The sequence below is a fragment of the Corvus kubaryi genome, unplaced genomic scaffold, assembly GCF_017639235.1.
Source record: "Corvus kubaryi isolate FWS band 111438036 unplaced genomic scaffold, C.kubaryi_AGA036_p1.0 132, whole genome shotgun sequence".
In the NCBI taxonomy this organism is placed as follows: Eukaryota; Metazoa; Chordata; class Aves; order Passeriformes; family Corvidae; genus Corvus; species Corvus kubaryi.
This window is the reverse complement of record NW_024580666.1, coordinates 4719562-4738375: the sequence shown is the minus strand read 5'-3', so window position 1 is coordinate 4738375 and position 18814 is coordinate 4719562. Positions and strand designations below refer to the sequence as shown.

The window sequence follows — 18814 nt, the reverse complement described above, 5'->3', positions numbered from 1 at the left end:
CATTATTTTTGTTCTGGACCTTGAAGTCCAGTCCTTACCCCTCGTCCTAACTGCCTCTTTCTTTGCTGGCTTCATTGTTGCTGTATTTTTGTGCTATTCATCCACTTGGGGCTTTTCCATTTGCTGCCATTCATTTGGATCCTGGTAAGTGGGGTTTTTTATGCTGGAAGGCTTCAATTATTTTTAATCTGAATCTGTAATGCGAAGTTGATAGTAGCTCCCTTTATTCATCTTAGCTCAGCAGTTGAGGGATTTGTGGATGTGAATTGAAGACATCTGAAGGTTCAGCTGTGAAATGAAAGAAGTGCAGGGCTCTTTTATTTTCACTCAGTGAAATATGCATATTGTCACAGTACTCTCAAATGAAGCATGGGTTACTGAGATACAGAAGTTTGTCAGGTAGTCTCCTGTGGGCTTACAGAATGTTTAAATAACAAAAATATTTTCTTGTTGTGTGTTGTTGTCTTTTCTGTGCTTACAAGAGTTTCTTTTTTTAAATCTATTTCACTGTTTTCATTGATTGGTGGAGTAGCTCTTTAAAGAATTACACAGACTGATAAACAGTACAAGAGGTAATGCCAGCAACATCTCTTCCCTTAATGTGTAGCTATGAACTATGGGCAAGTACAGAACTGTCTGCCTGCTCAGTAGTAATTTTAAATACTCAGTTCAACAGCTGATAAAATATAGCTCCAAAAACTGCAAATTCATCTAACTATGGCCACTAATATTTTTAGGCCAAGCTCAGAAGTTGTGAAGTGCTACACAGATCTTGAGAGGGAGTGTTGCCCTCACACTGAAGGGGGCTGGTTAGTGAATGCAGTCTAAGTGGGTGCAGGTAGCATGGATAAAACTTAAGAGATGGGAGTCAATCTGATAATCAGGCAGTGCTCCAAGGAGGAGCAAAGTCCTTAGAAGTTTCTGCATTACTTGTCATCTCCGATAGCATCACACTACTGTATCTGATCAGACTAATGTAACTAACTTATCCTGGCCTGTGAGCAATCCGTGATGTTTCAGAGGAAATATAAAACATAACTCATAGTGTGATAAAATACCTATGAAAGGAGTTTCCTTTTACATGGTATGAGTCAGTGTTGGTCTTTGATTTGAACCAGGAGAGCTGACTTTGTGCTCAGTGCCTGCCTTGCTATCCTTACTCCTATCACAGACTTTTACTCCTGAGAGCAGTGAAATCCCGACCTTTTATGTTTGGAAGAAAAATGTTTCCTTTGTACATTTTAAGTTGTTCTTTTGGTCTGATAAATTGTAAATGAAATGCCTCACTTAACTTCTTAATGGACAACACATGCAGCACTTTATACTTTTGGATCACCTTTCGTACACTGAAGCCTGGAAGGCTGTGGGAATGCCTGAGCTGAATGGCTGTTAGCATTGTGGCTGTTGTATGAATGATGAAGCCAGCCAACACTTCAAATAAAGCTGGTGAAGACAAACTGTAGTACTCTGCAGAAGGAAAACAGGATGTTCTCATGTTCCTTCCCTTTCAGTGTGCAAGACAATATTCTTCTGTATGCCTTAACCTTCCTAAGCAGTGACCACGGCACTTATAAATCCTAAACCTATCTCTGCAGAGCTTAAAGAGGAAGGCAATGAAGAAAAATGAAGAAAAAAATCTTCTGAAACTAGGGAAATTAAGAGGAACTACATATTACTAGTAGCTAACAGTGAAATAAGTAACAACACAAAATACTGTCAGGTATTAGAAACAAGGATGCTAGACAGAATAATTGCATTCTTTTAGACTGACATGAAAAAATATGAGGAATATGGGAGGAATAAGGGAGTTAAAAAGGAACATCAGTTTTTGCCTTAGGGAGCAATGGGCTAACACTCTTTCCCATTTCTCCTTCTTCCTCAGATAAAAATAAAGTAAATGCATAATCTGGTTTCCTTGAAGTCATAGTTTCATTGTGGTCAAGATATCAGCAATTTCTTTTACATAAGGCATTTCTGAATGAGTTTCTTCCTTGTTGACTTCCTTCGACTAAATGATCTATTCAGTTATCCTACAGGGAGCATCTTCCTTGTGAGAGCCCTGAAATATAAGAAAGTTTTCCTCTTCGTTTTTGGTTTGGTTTGGTTTGTTGTGGTTTTGGGTTTTTTTTTCATAATTTGCCTTGGTTGGGGTGAATACCTCAGCAGTTGTCAAAGAGAATAGTTTGAAATTTGTTGACTTGCTATCAGAACCAAATAGTAGAGAAAAAGCCGAGGACTGAAATCTAGGAAGCTTAAAGACCAGGGAAAAAATTACAGAATCACAGAATATTCTGTGTTGCAAGGGACCCACAAGGATCATCAAAGACCAACTCCTGCCCCTGCACAGGACAACCCAAACCACATATCTAGATTTTCATGAAGTCATGATTGCTCTCCAGTTCTGTAAGTGTATTTTACGACCAAACATTACATTGTTTTGCATTAATATGAGGAAAACAAGAAGCAGAACAATTTTCCCACTGTTGTGATTGATATTAAAAAACCCCCAAAACAATAACAAACAGCTCTCACCATTGTTTTTGGATCTTCTTTAAATCCTTCTTAATATTTCCTCATTGTAGCTAATTTCTGTTACTAGTCAGCTGCTTTTATCTTAAAAAGATATTACAGGGACAATCCTAGTAGCCTTGTAAGCCTAAAAGAAAGAGAAAGCAAGGTTATCATATGGATTACTTGAGGCAAGCTTGCATGTCAAAGTAGAAAAGTCAGTTATAACCACAGCAAAATTAAACAAAAGCAAAATAATGACTGAATTGCTGGCTTTAAAACAAACAAACAAACAAAGAAGGGAAATTCTTTCTGCACTCAACTGTCATTCCATTTTGAGAGGGGAACTACCTCTCACCTGATCAGATTTTGTACTACAAGTGACCACAAGACCATCTACTGATGTCATGCAAAATAAAACTTAAATGGGCCTATTGTCTGGAGGAAGGGTTTTGGCAGTCTTGAACATGGTATTTTTGGTTAAAAAAAAGGATTTGGATTGAGGAACATGATATTATTTTACCCATTGCATACAGACTGTATCCCTGTTTAAACTGTAAAGGTATAAAAAGCAATAAGCCCTGTTGAATTGAACCCTGGTATCACATACAAAACAATCACTGTAATGCACATTTAGAGAAAAACTGACATCCTTCTCAATCTTAGTGTTTTAATTCACTGTTATAATAATAAATGGAACATTAAATTCAATCTGAAAATTGAATTACAAAAACAAATTAAATGTTCATATATTTTTGTTTCAGCCTTTATAGCCTTGTTGGATTTACTCACGCCTTTAAAAAAAATTTATTACTTTATTATCTCTATTGTAATTGAACAAAATTATTTACACTATCTCTGAAGAAGCCAGACATACAGAGTTTCATTAGTTTGCAGTAATACGTGAGCACATAAACCTTGAATAGTTTGCAGTAGCAGGGAGGCCAACTACAAATGAACAGACACAATGGTGCAAAGGTTTCTGGTCATGACAGGTGATATGTGAGCATCTTGAAACCTGAATATGAATCTGTCTGAAAGTCTGAATCACATAATAAAAAGATAACTCTAAATTCATCGCAGTTGATTTTTCAAGTTCAGTGTTAGTTTGTGTGAAGCTGTGTATTATTTGTATGCTAACTCAGGAGTTTTCGTTACAATAGTCCTTATGTTTGGCCTGCTCTTTTTCAGACGTCATCCTGTTTATTTACATTCAGAAAAGTGCAGTGAAACCCAAAATTCAAAGGCACCCATGATGTCTTTACCTTTCTACCAAAGACACCATGAGCACTATGACCGTGCGTACCGCCACAAAGCGCTGTCGTCCACTGTGAGCCAGTACCAAAAGGAGACAAAGAGCAAATCTGCCGTCTATGCTCAAGGATCTGCAGCTTACGCCAGGGGCTCTGCGGCCCATCGCCACTCGTCTGCAGCGGGCTTCAGCCTTGACTCCTCAGCAGCTTACAGTCATGGATCCACAGCCTATGACCACTCTGCCATGCAAAGTAAGAGATCTGCTGCCTACAGCCTTGACTCTCAGTCCCTCAGCACCAGCTCAGCTGCCTACAGCCATGGATCTGAATCCATCAACAAGCTGGCTGCAGCCTACAGGCTGGGATCTGAAGCCTACAATTTTGGGTAAGAATATCTGTCTTCAAAACAGCATTCTGGTGCAAGTATGTCCAACCACTTTCCATTGAAAGCAGTGGAAACTCTCCTCCTTGTCCACATAAAGTTTCTCTATACCTTGGCATTAATCTGTTTTCCTGGTCTGGTGTTTTCCCTTGGCTTTGGCAATGGGAAGGGCTGTGGTCAGCTTAGTTTGTTGGACTAATCCATGTGTGAACGTTGGACTGTCGTAAGAATAGCACTGGCAGTGCTGATGTGGCTGAATGGTGACATATTCATGCTCCAAACTGGTTAGGCATGAGTTACCTGTGCTTCCAAGTTGTTTAGCCATATTAATACAGCTGAATTTAATATGAAGAGTTGAGACAGCTTCTGGATTGAGGCTGTCTCTTATCTGGCCAGGTTGGAGGAGTAAAAGAACTCAAAGCTCTTCATGCAAGTTTGAGCTGATGTGTCCATATATGATTAATTCTTCTTTGGCCTAATAGTTTCACTTTTGTGCTGAGTGATTCAACAAACTGATATTTTCACACTGTGTGTTGGTTGAGGCATACTATTTCCAAAGTAGAAATAACCTGAAGTGTCCATCTTGCATAAGAAGAGCAGCTATGCTTAGCTGCCATGGGGTTTTTAAAATTTAAGATAATAAATATTGCTCAAAAAATTACATTAGCAGAATATTTTTGATATAATAGCCTCATATTATTTGTATGCATATATCTCAGAGATTTACAGAAATTAGGGAAGTATTAAAGTAAGATTAGGGCAGCTGTTAGCAATAGAACAAATGATCAACAAATTACAGCCCTGAACATCTGCTCGCTGTTGTATTAATGTAAAATTAAGAGTACCATTAGCAGAACTTACCAAAACTTGTCCACCAGAAAATTTAAATTTTGAAAACTTAATATCCTCCCAGGATTGTGGATAATGGTGAAATCTTGGCCAAAACCAGTGAAGGAAGGACTACATGTACCACTGTAAACAATACCTTGTGATTTCAGCCTTCCCTTGGCTTTCAGGAGGTTCAGGGTCCAATCTCTATTTGCCAGGGTTTGTTCAGGAATTTGAACCTCAGGCTGTTACAGCCCAGGTAAATGACTTTATTTAACTCCTCACTGCAAGATAGATATTGAGTTGCTGGAACGTGTCCAAAGAAGGACAGCAAAGCTGATGAAGGTTCTGGAGCACAAGTCTTATGGGGAGGAGCTGAGGGAACTACAGTTTTTTAGCCTGGAGAAAAGGACACTCAGAGGAGTCTTTATGACTCTCTACAACTGCCTGAAAGGAGTGTAGCCAGGTGGGATTCAGTCTCTTCTCCCAGGTAACAAGACAGGATGAGAGGAAATGGCCTCAAGTTGCACTAAGGGAGGTTTAGATTGGAAATTGGGAAACATTTCTTCACTGAAAGTGTGATCAGGTATTGGAATAGGCTGACCAGGGACATAGTGGGATTACCATCCTTGAAAGTGTTCAAAAATGTGTGGATGTGGCACTTAGGGACACTGTTTAAGTGTGGGCTTGCCAGTGCTGGGTTACTGGTTGAACCTGATGATCTTAGAGGTCTTAATGATTCTATGATTCTGTAGTTGATTGTCTTAGGCTGGGTCATATCCAGGCTTTGCTGTTGAAATAATTTTACTTGTGCAGATAATTAACCACTGAGTGAAGCAGTGAGAATCTCATTTATGATGAAAAAATAGAAAACCCGGAGGTTCTGGGACTGAGGGTTATGCTTCCAAAGGGAGCTGGGTAGGGGAAGATATCCCAAATTTCTGCAGCGATGCAGTCGTGCCTGCACTCTAGCTGACCCTAAGCCAAAGCCTCCTTCTTCTTAGAGAAAAGGTTCCAATAAAAAAAGGAACTTCAAGTTGTGAAAAATTATTGTTTAAACAAACCGTTTTCTGAGTCCCAGTCACAAGCACTTCAGTTGTCATGTGAGTTTCTTCTAAAATCTGTATACTCTCATTAAGAAGAACTCTAATATGAGCAGTGTGATATTGAAGGAAATTAAATTGCTTAGTTGAGAGAGAACCTAAAATATTTCCAGGTTTCCTGAGGTTTTGCTTGAGATAAAAGCTTTTGGTTTAAAAGAGCATATTTGCATATATAATACTCTGTACAAGAGTTGCCAATAGATTGATCAGAGATAAAAATGTGTCAGCTGCAACTTCTTTATTTCTGTGATCCTGTCATTGTGTTGGAAGTTTGAGAAATTCAGTGCTGCTACCTAAGACAAGGACTCTGAAGATTAGACAGATGTGATTCCAATCTCTCTTACACAAAACTTAATTAACACAGGAGACAATATTTCTGAATGAAAATCTCAATATTTAACTAGAGTTTATGGTTAATATAGCCTCTATGTTGGTATTTATTTCTTTTTTTGCAGCCCATATTTCTGCAATTTGCAAGAGGTAAAGTGGAAAAATAATGCAATTCTACAGTTAAATGTAGTTCAAATTTGAAGGACTTCTTGCCAAATTTGTGCTGTCTTTCCCAGATAACCCAAAACACTTCAAGGGATAATGTGGAGGCAAAAAGCATTACTCAAACATATTAGGAAAATCAGATTTTCTGTTTTCATCCATATGAAAAGAATGGTGTAGGGAAAAAAATAAAGAACCTTCAAACTCTTTCAATTTTCTAGAAGTAGAAAAGGCCTTGAATTGAAATGCTGTATCTAAATGACCTCAACAGTAGTGTTTGCTTGAAACCAGAATTGACACACAAATCCAAATCCCAACAAAATTTTTCAGCTAACAACTGATGATTGCACATCAGTGAATGTGACCATCAAATATACTTTTTTGCGTAATGGATATAGTTTTGCAGAAAAACACCCTAAACCCAACAGGAAAACTCAAATATTAAGTTTCTATTCAGGTCACTTCTTATTTTTATCTAAAGTAGCTTCTGTTAAACTTACTGTTCTTGCAAAATTTAAGTCTCATCCTTTTCTGTAGTCACAGTACAAAAAAGTGTTCATGAAGCAAGAGTGTTGGCATGCAGTAGTGCTATGTGAGGAATTTATCACGGGGAGAGCAGTGGAGAAGGACTAGGAACTAAGTGACCTGCAAGACCTTGACCCAGACCCAGTTCTCTGATGTTGAAGCCTCGCTTGAGTGAAAAACGTTGCCAGAGTGTGGACACAGGCAGTTTGAAGGAGCCACAGCTTGATTTTTCAGGACAAAAAATTTTCCATGTGCAAGTGGCCTGTCCCCCACATTCCAAGTCTTCTTCACACCACAACAGCTTGAGGAAGTACAAGGAAAGAAATGAAAACTGGCAAAATCGAGAGCAAGTATGGAAGCTTGCAGCTTTGCTGGTTGCAGTTGGGCAAAGGTGCAGACCTCTGGGCTCCCAAAAGGAAGAGCGTCTCACCATGTAGAGGTTGCCTCTTCACACCCAGCCCTCCCCACCAGCTCGTGGGGCTGTCTCTAGCCAAGGACTTTTCCTTTGGCCTCAGCAGAGGCAGGAAAAGCGACATGCGCTGCTTCCCATGAGGCTCTGTACAGGTGAGGGATGTATATCTCCCACAAGCTGATGTTGTGGCCATCCATCCTCTTCCCCATCCAATCCTTGGGGGCTGCCAGCATGGGAAAGCTGGCTCCTGTGGGGAAACCTTCTACAGCAGCACTGCATCCTCCATGTGCTTCTGAGAAGCTTTCAGTCCGATCTACCAAAGCTGCTTATAGCACAACAGGCCTGTCAAACCGGACTGCTGGATTAAACTCATTTAAATCTTTTTTGTGGGAGCTCAGTGATTTGCCTTTGCTCAAACTTTCACTGCTTTTCCATATGTTATTTTCCTGTCTAGCAGTATCAGATAATCCCATTGTGTCACAGACAGATTATCTGTCACCCAAAGGGCCAGACACCTGCTTAGAGGGAAAACAGAAATTACTGGTGTGGCTCAGGCATTTGCATGTATTTTGCAGGTCAAGCAAAACAGTGAAGAAGACGTGGTGTAATTCAGGTGTACCAAGCAAAGGGAGGAGAGATGCCCTTCTAAATTGCAATTAATTAGGCTGCCAGTGAGAGCCAATGCTCTTCTGAGCAATATTGTAACCAGGATCGGGACAAGGCTGAGTAAATAACACACTTCCAGAAATATGAGAAGACCATGGTCTTGGCACTGCTTATCCTTTGGTTTATTATAGGTGAGGGTTAAGAAGCTGGCTTCCAGATGTCATCCCCAAGCTTGGAAATTGTTTTAATGGGACCTGCTACGTGGAAACAATTCCCCTTCAAATAAAATTGTTGTGGAAGCTGTGTTAGGGAATATTGCCAGCAATATTGCCTGGGCTTGTGACAAACCTGTCAGCAACTCAAAATGAATATAGTCACAAGAAAGCACTTCTCATTTTTAAAGGCTGAATTTAAAGAGTTCTGTTCTGAAAATATTTTTTTTTCCTTTCCTGTAACTGGGTTTGCCAATCTACTATCTCCTATTTACAGTAAGTTAAAATACTGCATATTAGGAAAGAAGCAGCTGCTAAAAGAGAGCCTGGAAAATGCCTTGTGGCTAATGGAGCTTCTCCAGCAAGTACAACTGGTGCAACCATTGTGTATACCATCATCTCTTTCTGCTTAGGACAAGATACATGATTTTGTAGAGGTATAAAAGAGCTTACATGTTCCTTTTCATTCAGGAGTGAAATAACTAAGGAATAGGGTGTTGTGGTCTGCTCCCAGAACACATTTCTACATCCACTGGGTGCAGACTCTTTTTGTGCAGTGTGGGAAACCTGTCCCTTCAGGCACAGAAACAAGGGCAGTGCCAACATGTTCTCTGTCTAAGAATAAGACATCAAAACAGAACAAAACACCTGTTTGGGATTTTCAGATGCCCTGCACAGTGTTTTCTTTAGTTCCTCTGTTGGGCTAGAGGGAAAAGTTAATAGCATCTGTTTTTTAAATCTCTACAGGACAATGCCTGTGCCTTTTACAACTCAGTGACTCTAGTGAGAAACTAGAAAAATGCTGGCGTTGACATTTTAACATGCTGAAAGCCAACCTAAAGTGAGGACAGTAGGCTTGGGTCACCAACCTTGATAAGCCAGTACAGATAGTATCTGACCTGGAAAAAAATATTTATATGCTAGCTGGGCATATCAAATGAGGCTGAAAGATGTTAAAAGGTCATGGTACTGTTCCTTCCTATGAAACTAGAGAGCACTGATACCCTGCTCCTTCTCCTCTGGGGAGATTCTGTTCCACATATCAGGTAAAAGGTTGAAACGTTTTAAAATAAAGGGCAAGATTTTAGAATCTGGTTCAAGAAGCAGAGTCCTCCTTTGGGCCACCTAAATAATGTTTTTTAGGCAGGATTTGCTTTTTGTGTTGCACAGGAAGAAATAGTAAGAACACAAAAGGAAAACAGGGAAATAAACCTCATGATAGAATAGTGTTCAACCTGTTTTCTCAGAGCTCCATTTGAATATGTGTTTCTACTAGCCTCCATGTAGCTCTGCCAGAAGAGAAACAAATGATAAGATTTGGAAAGGAGAAATGTTTTCTGCTGCTTCAAATTTATTGAACTCATCTCTTGGTTTATGCAGTGCAATTCTAAAGAACATTTTGGAGTGACTTTGGCTATCTCTCTGCAAACACCAGCTGGGTGCTCTGATATGGTCATGAAGGTGAAACATTCAACTTCAAACACTTAGAGTGTTTGAGTAAAATAACAGCCATCAAATAAACAGAACCTATAACAATTTATTCTTACCCTTTCAAATAATTTTAGAGAGTTATAAGTGAAAGATAGAAAACCCCCACTACCATACAGGAAAGACATCAATAAAATGCCTAGCAGGGAGTGATGGGAACTGATATATATGCTAACTATTAATTCCCTACATGAGTGTGTAATCTGGACCTTAAATGAAAATTAAACTGACAGCAAGGCCAAACTCTCCTTTAGGACTGATGTGTTGGTCTGGAATTAACAGTGCTGTAAATGCCTGAGCTGAAATTTTCACCACATTTCAACTACTTTTATGAAAATAGAAACCTTTTGACATTTTAACTTAAGTTCAATTGGTACTGTGATCCTTCTTGATCTAGAAGCAACCAGGAATCAAGTGGCCTCCTAACAGGTTCAGCCTAAAGCTCTGAGGAAATCTAATGGCAGTCAGAGTCAAAATTCCAGGTTTGACCCATTTTAAAATAGGACAAAAATAAAAGTCACCTGCTAAGTAAAGATCTGCAGCTCCTTACAGGCTCTAGTTCAATTAAGAAAAATAATGAAAATAGTTTGCCTGTGATGTTTCTCATCACTTACTTGATGAGTTCTCCTAGTGCATTTGTGGTTTGCTGTAGTGATTGCACCACATCATTCTCCAAGCCAGGAGTGAGGCCTTTGCACACCCTGTTTCAGTGTGTCTCTTCGTTTTTATTGTACTCTGCCTGGCCTGCTCCCCAGTGTTCTCTGCTTGGATTTCTGTCCCTAAAGCTGGATCTGCCTGTCTTGTACTCCATCCATGGCTGTCCTGGGCAGTGCCTAGTGTCAGAGACCAGAGCCCACAGCAACTCTCTCCTGTGGATGTGGTCTGTGCCTTGGCTGATCCAGTGGTGCCTGACAAGGGAAAACCCTTGGCCCCAGTCCTGCGATGTGCCCTCACTGGCTGTGCCTTCTTTTGCATGGAAACCAGGTTACAGAGAGAGGAGGAAGGAAGGAGAAGCAGTGCATGGTTGCTTTCACCCCCTGTACTGAGCATCTCTTGGCAGCCGTGCCGCAGGCTTGGCCATGGCGGCACCTGGGGAGCACAGAGCAATTACAGTAAGAAAGACAGCGAGAGAGCTAGAGAATGGGAGACTGATTTAACAGGAACTGGGTAGGGAGAGAACTCATTCTGGGCAAAGGGATGGACACAGAGCAATGAAGGAAGGAAAGATGGGAGAATGAAAGTGGACCTGTGCCTTCTCGCACACAGTCTCAGTGGATAGATTACTGGCACATATTTTGGAAACTAAGCACTCTTCATGTGTTGGTGGTGGTACTTTTGCAGGGATACAGCCTAAGGAAAACATTAGCCCAAGGATATAATATTATATTACATTATGCATGTGTAACATTCCCAGGGGCCCAGTGTTAGCACGAGGTTTGATATATGTGTGCAGCATGCTGTGTAGAGACACCAGTGTAAGCTATCCAGGGTGTGGGAAGCAGGTTATCCCTGGTACAGGCACGTCAGGGCTAATGAGCCTTGCTGAGAAACCGTAATTCTGCTCCTCTATCTGCACATGTAAGCAGGGAGCTCATACTGTGTAGACAAATCCCCAGACCAAAGCAGACTCACATGTGATTTTCTGTGGTGATGTTGCAAGACAGGTGAATAGACACTTTGGGGATTTATAAGGCTGACAAATAATTAGCATACTCCATAGATATGGGAATTAGAGATGTGTTGCTTTGGCAAAGGAGGACCAGTTTGTAACTATTTGTAACTATTTGTTTATACAGTTTGTAACTATTTGTAACTATTTGTTTATACAGTTTGTAACTATTTTAAAAATTAACCTAAAATGATTGCCTCAAATACACTTCATGCTCTTCAGAATCCCTCCCAGGCTGGTGAGGACAGGGGGAAGCTCTTCCTTCTTTCCAGTTATCCTTCATTTATCTGTGCTATGTTAAACAGTGTTACTTCGCTCAGCTCTTCTCTTCCAATGGATTGGAGTGGTGTGGGAGAGCAGTGGGAATGACAGCACTGGTTTCTGAGCAGTGCTCTGCCCTACAATTTCTGTAGAGAGACTTGAACACATAATTACTTTGAATATATTTGCACACCACCATTTTGTTTCGGGACCACACAATTTCAGGACTGTAAATTTTGGAAAAGTAGAGATTATGAGTTCAGATACAATCTTTAGAATTACCCAGTGGACTCAGTGACTTCAGGATCTATCAAAACTGGGGATTACAAACTCCCCGAGTCCCAAACCAAAAGCTATTAAAAGTACATTGCTACCGGGTATGTTGTTTATCTATTTAGATTTAATATCAAGGGGCATCAGTGGTAAGTTTGTAATGAGATTGTGAAAAGTACACTTAGTTATGTGTTTAATAACTCTGAAACTATAGCTATTAAAAATTGTAAATTCTTGATTACAAAATAAGACAGCAAAACAATTTTAGTACTTTAATTGTATTTTGGAGTGCTTCTTAACAGCTTATTTCCTGTATTTAATAAGATAATTTTTATTTCAGACTGAAAAATTCCAATTTAATGATAGAAGATCAATCCTATAAGATGAGTCCCAAAGCAAAGAGAGCAAAACAGAGTTTGATATCAGAGGACAAAGAGAATGAAGCCATAGACTACTCAGTGCCCATATTCACAGGACGGTATGTTAATTTTCATTTTGTTTGGTATCTTATTTCTGACATTTTATTAACAAATTATAAAATAACAAATCCATTAATCTGTCTTTATACTCATGGATCTTATGGTGATAGTTTGCACTTCACATGAGTGATAAAAAGACAAAGAGAAGTCAACTGACTGGCAGTAAATCCGACATTGATCATCCAGAGCCAGGACAAATGAACCCATGGGTCTGGACTTTGTTTACAACACATCGTCAGAGACACTTTCTATGAAATGAAAATATAACTCTGCTTATATGGAACCTGGCAAGCATGTTGTCCACATTATTTAGCTTATTATTTTGGTTTGAAGTCTTGTTCTGTAATCAAATGTCTCTGACCAAGCATTAAACATAGAAACAATGAAACAACATGCTAATGTCTTGTCTTGGCACAGGGAAAACCTGGAATAAAACCAAATGCTTTCTCAAATCCATTGTAATGATTCATACTGATCTCACGTGTTGGTGGTATTTATTGCATGGTTACTACTGATGTAATACACCTTATTGCAGAAGTGTTCTCAGTAAAGCTGAATGTGAACTTTATGTGGAAGCCAGAACCAACATTAGCAAAGAGGTCCCCATGCTCTTTTTGGGGTATGGCATAGTGATTTTAGTAGGAGTCTCCAGCAGTTCCAGCATAGTCACTTGTTCAGATTAATAAATACTGGGGTGCAGTGTGGAAAACTGGTTCCTGGTTAGAGGCCAGGAGAAAATTTTCTTGGCTACCTGCAGCTGAACAGAAACCTCCCTTCAACTTGTCTTTCCTCTGCAGCATGGCATTTTTCAGGGGACACTTCCAAGTTGTTTCTGGGAGCCAGTGCTTTTCTGTCTACTGCTTAATCAACAGCCAATGGCACTTCTGCTTTATATCCAAACTTGTGGTTTCATGTGAACTGAGTTCCAACTTGTCAGTGGAGGATGTTATTGCCCTGGCCTTTGGAGCATTTGTGATGCTTTTATGATTGGAACAGTAGTTTTGGTTTTTATTAACTCCCTCCCACTATCTTTGAGTAAATTTTTCTCATCCCTTGTACATTCCTGTGTTGGATTCACTGCTCTTTAATCAAACCAACATTAAGAAACACACTGTTGCCTTTCTAAAAAAATGTTTTGGAGTTTCATCTGTATCTTCTGTGACAGAAATGCATAAAAACGTGACAGTCTCACACAAAACTTGAGATAACATATTCTCAAGGCTCTTCACTACTTTTGCACCTCAGCCGGTGTTTATACTTATGTAGCAGCTCACCATCATCTGTCTCCCATGCCCTCAAGCACAAATATCATTCCTTTTCATTGTATCTTGAGTCTACACAAGTAAAATGTATAGTGTAGGGCAATAGTTGAAAAGCACAACTGTTGATTAATACTGAGCTTTTTTACAGGCCTCTGGGATCTTAGCCCATCATGTTAACATCTTAACAAATCCTAAGAAATAATTTAATTTTGGTTTTTAAATGCATAAAATAATATCTAACTCCATGTGATGGTGCATAGTTTCATTTATTTGTGTCTGTGCAATATTTTGGGATCATACATTAAAAGATACTGTCAGATTCTTACAACACTGTTATTCTCCTTTTTTGTTTTTTTTTTTGTTGGTATCAGTCTTACTTTTTGCATACGGCAATTCAGAAAGTTGTGTGTGCTTTTCTGCCACTGAAATGATCCAGAAAGTTTTATTTTTGTTTTGGGATTTTTTTATTTTTATTTTTTTTTAATTAGTTAAAAAGAGCATATGATGGTTGTTAGAGTGCTCAACTCAACATGGCATGAGATGGTATCTGGTTTAGGCTTTCTTCTGTTGGTATCATGCTCATGACCACATGCCAAGACTGCAGAAGTTGCATGCCACATTCCTGTCAGATATTTATTTTTGTTTGAAGGATAACAGCTGAAGCCCATTGAACCATGTGCATGCTGTATGTCATTCCCAAATTCCCCTGTGAAACTGATGTGTTGTTTCCCATGGGAAGATAGCTGTTAAAAGGAATAGTTATTTATAAAGATCATCTCTCCATGGGTTGGTTGGAGCTGGGTGACCTTCAGCGATGCGTCACCATTTCCATTATTTAGTTCTACTTCAGAACCCTCAGGTTCTGCTGTAGAAAAGCTACTTTTCTCAGATAATTCACTTTGCAACTGATCCTCTTAAACACCTGGGCTAATCCTTCAAGAGAAAATTATGGACAGCCAGACAGTATTCTAGACAATAAAACACCCAGAGCTTAATGAAATGCCCTAAGTGCTGAAGTTACTGAATGTGGCTCATGGAACTATTTGCAATCACTAATAAACCTATGCCAAAGGACTGTAGTTGGTAGATACCCTTAAAATTATATTTTGTGTGTGCCATTCAGAGTTGCATTGGGTTGCAACTGTTTGAAAAGGGTTTTCTACTGAAACCCTCGAGACTTGACTGTAAAATCAATTCTTAAATGGTATGGTTTGCTGGTTTAGTGCATTTGTCATTTCAGGGAACATGTTTCTCTTTGATCTGGGAAGAGTATAACAGGGAGAAATTATTAGAAAATCTAAATATTTAATACTGTTGATCAAAAGCATCTGGGGATTACAACTGCAGATGACTAGGATGAGTTCTATATTAGTCAGAGGATATTCATCAGTTCCCAAAAGATGCTTAATGCCTTGAGAAACCAGTCCATACTGTGAAGTTGCTGATATCTTAACTACTGTAATTAAGGAGGAAATAGTATCAGTTTGCCTTTGAAGAAAAATGCCATGGATTAATTTAAAATGAATGTAGATAGCTATATTCATATCCATATTCATTAAACTGATTTTTCAAAAACCTCCTCCATATATCTGCAGCTTCAGGTGATATTTATGGGGGCATGTGCCTAAGTGGAAGGAATCTATCATTCCACTGATTTTTTAAGGATCATCCTCTTAAAGCAGATTGAAACACAGGAAGTTGAGTTTGAGGGTGGTCAAAGCTCTATACTCTTAAGTAAGATTTTTAGTCTTTCCAGCAGTTTTTAAATGTAATTAAGTTTACAGCACATTCCACTGCTTGACTGTCTTACATCTCACTGAATTGACTTCATAGATAAAGGGCTGGACAGTTAATTCTGAGCTTAATCCAAATTTTTTGAGTATTGAGATCTGCTATCAAATGCAATCTTAAAGAAAACAGAAAAAACATCATTCTTCCTAATATTTTTGCTTTGTAGTAGTAGTAAGTGTTTTATGATAAAAGAGAGGCTGTGCTTGAGTGCACTCTAGAAACAGAGGTGATGTTTCTATAGTGCTTGCAAGACGGGCACTTAATGAGAATTTAAACAGAATTTGACTTCAGTGTGCTATCTAATGTTCCCTTAAAGTTACTAAATTCACCAGGAGGATATTAATGCTTCTTCTTAAGTCAAGGAATGTCGGTGCCTTATTAAAGAGATGGGACAGTCATGGTTATCACGATTTATTACTTGAGAAATCAAACAAGGCATCAGTCTCAGAGGCCGTGTATTTAGTAACAAGTTGCCCTAACTGAAGACAGTCACAACTTTCAAAGTTACATGGCAATTTATAACTTTTTGGTCCAATAAGCAATTAACACAAAGCTTTGTTTTGACTTTTTAACCTGTCACCTTTGGTTCTTTTTACTGCGTTGCGTCTGTTCCACAATCAATAACTTGCTAGCTCACATACACACATATACTTCTATTATAACATCTAAATTCTTAACTTAAACTATAAAATCACATTACTATACTTAAAAACCCTTCACCATATCACCCAGTACATATTCTTACTTATAACTATAGAAACATAAGTTTATAATCCTTCTGCTTAACATCTGTATACCTTTATCATTACATCAACCCAAGCTCTTTCCAGGGCTGTAAATCAAACTCATTAATGCCTGTGGAAGTTTCTACTCCCCTGTTTCTCACAAAGGAGCTCTCACTGTATATGTACTACTACAGCAGCTGTAATGTCCTGACAGTGCCAAAACAATACGGTTTTAATGGTACATCCTCATGTGAGTATGGAAACAGGATTGCACCCACTGGGAGTTCTTTGTGTCTCACCTCTGTACAAAGCCTGTAGAGGAGGCTTCAAGAAAATCCTTAATTATCTTCCTGAAAGCAATATAGGATTGAATTTTCTATGAAAGAAGAGAACTTTTTGTTATCTACAGTTATATGGGGGGGTTTATAAATCCCAAATGAGGACATTGTTATACAGCTACAATTACCTCCTGCCCCTTTGGCAGTCTTGGTATGAACACTGCAGCTGTAAGTTAATAACTGAAGATCTGTGGCTATGCCTTACACTCATCTTTATAGTGATGGAGATGAAAAAACGCAGTAGGATCATGGTTAAACTGAAAATGTGTATGGCATGTTTAGAGGGAGAGGCACTGAAAATGGCCAAGACTTTTGACAGTGAAATACTCAGTCTTTCTGCAGAACCCCTTCCACGTTTCTGCTTTGAATACATATGAGACTGTAGTAGCAGAAGAGTGTTGGCCTCTGTAGTGGCTAATTTGGTAGCAAGTACAAATGGAACATGTTCTCAGCATTTACCAATGGAATTCTGCTTTTTAAAAACTCTTTCAGAGAAGTGAATATCAGTGGTATCACAGACACTGAAGAAGAGAGAATTAAAGAAAGTGCTGCATATGTTGCCAAGAGGAACCTTTTTGCCACAGGTGAAGGAGTTAGCGTCAGCAAGGTGGCCAAGACAACTTCTGAAGAGGAGCATCATGAAAAAAAGTCAAGGAAAGTAGCGATCCGGGAGTCTGCTGAACGTGTGGCCATGAAGAAAACGGTAAAAGAGTAGCAATGAACACTTAAGCTGCAAAAGAAAAGGAGCCTTTTTTTGTTTGGTGTTTGTAAAGTGCCTAGCACACCAGGGCCCTGACTTACTCCACAGGCAATTGCAATAATGGTAGTAATTAACCAAAGTACTTTCAATGGAAATCTTTTGAATTACTTAAAAGCCTTGTTATCTAGGTATCAGATGGATAAGGAAAGAGGTGCTATGCCTGAGGCAGACACCAGGAATGTTTCTGTTGTGCTGAGAGAAAAGGACAGAGTAGGGGACCAGGGAAGGCTCTTTGACCATGCCCACACCTTCATGAGGCAGCTGCTGGGCAAAGAGTAAAGGTGCCTACATATATATATATATCTCCATATATATCTGTATATATAGATATCTTGGTCGTGAGTAGGTGAATGGGTAATTTCTGGACTTTTATGGCCTGAGAACAAGCTTGTACAAAGTGTCCACTCTGGAGTTTCAATCATTGGGTGTAAATTAGGTGTAAATTAGGGAGGAACATCTGGAACTGGATCTTTAATTGTGTGCATTATTGTCCAACTTCTTAAAAAATAATACTCAGAGCATAGTTACAAATATGTTGTGACCAGACTGCCAGGACATGTAAGTGCAAATGTATTTCTTTATTTCTATTACTATGCTACTTATATTACTATGCTATACTATTACTATATTTTATTATTTATTGTTTTAAGCAGAAGAATTGGTGATATGCTTATAAAATATCCTTATGACATAAGGTTGGAAAGGGTATAAACACTTCCAAGGACAAGGTAAAAAATTCAACATCATCTCAAAAATTGAGAAACAGTAAGGGTGAAATTTGATAACAACCGATGGAAATTACTACACACAGAAGGAAAAGATCAAGTAAATGACCAATGCCTGGCTAAGTAGAAGTCTCTCAGGATCTGAGAGTTATAAAAGGTCACAAATTTAACACCAGTCGATTTAATGTCAATAAATGTTATAATTTAATGTTGTAAAACAAATGCCGATCTAGAGTATTATCAGTAACACATAAGGAGCAGTTATTTAATTGTGTTGGAGTCTGTTGGACCTATGATAAGGAACAGTCACTGTCTGATGAATGTTGAAGACAAAACCTGTCCAGGACTGAGAAACCATTGTAAAGAAAACTGGTATTGCTCAGTTTATAAATGTCCTCTTTTAATAATCTGAATACAGGGACCTATAATTCTCCATATTTGTAAAAGTTAAGGCAGAAAATAAATAGTTTAGTTTGCAGAAAGTCAGATTCATATTGGGAGTTTTTTCCAGCTCTGTGGATAGTCAAGCAGTTGAACTAATTACCTGGGAGGATGAAAGAGGAAAGGTTTGAGAGTAGTTCTGTCAGAGATGATCTAGGCATAGACAGTCTTGCATTACAGCAAAAGTACAGAAGACATCTGAGTTTCAGGCCTATTTCACCTTCACTCTGTATTTAAAATAATAAATAGGTAATTAAATGTGGAAAATTATTTTATTTAGA

At 38.8% G+C, this 18814-nt stretch overlaps 1 protein-coding gene across 3 annotated transcripts in view; it reads left to right on the top strand.

Annotated features, from left to right (window-relative positions):
• MYOM1 (myomesin 1) overlaps positions 1 to 18814 on the top strand; it is an 82163-nt gene continuing 63349 nt past the window's right edge. For 2 of the 3 annotated variants that reach the window (XM_042030454.1, XM_042030462.1), the window contains exons 1-4: positions 2 to 144; positions 3700 to 4146; positions 12353 to 12490; positions 17100 to 17310. In XM_042030454.1, coding sequence (XP_041886388.1) covers positions 3761 to 4146; positions 12353 to 12490; positions 17100 to 17310 — 735 coding nt within the window. In that variant the 5' untranslated portion in view covers positions 2 to 144; positions 3700 to 3760. Of the gene's footprint in view, positions 145 to 3699; positions 4147 to 12352; positions 12491 to 17099; positions 17311 to 18814 lie in introns of all 3 variants that reach the window. The other variant, XM_042030446.1, reaches the window with a different exon arrangement.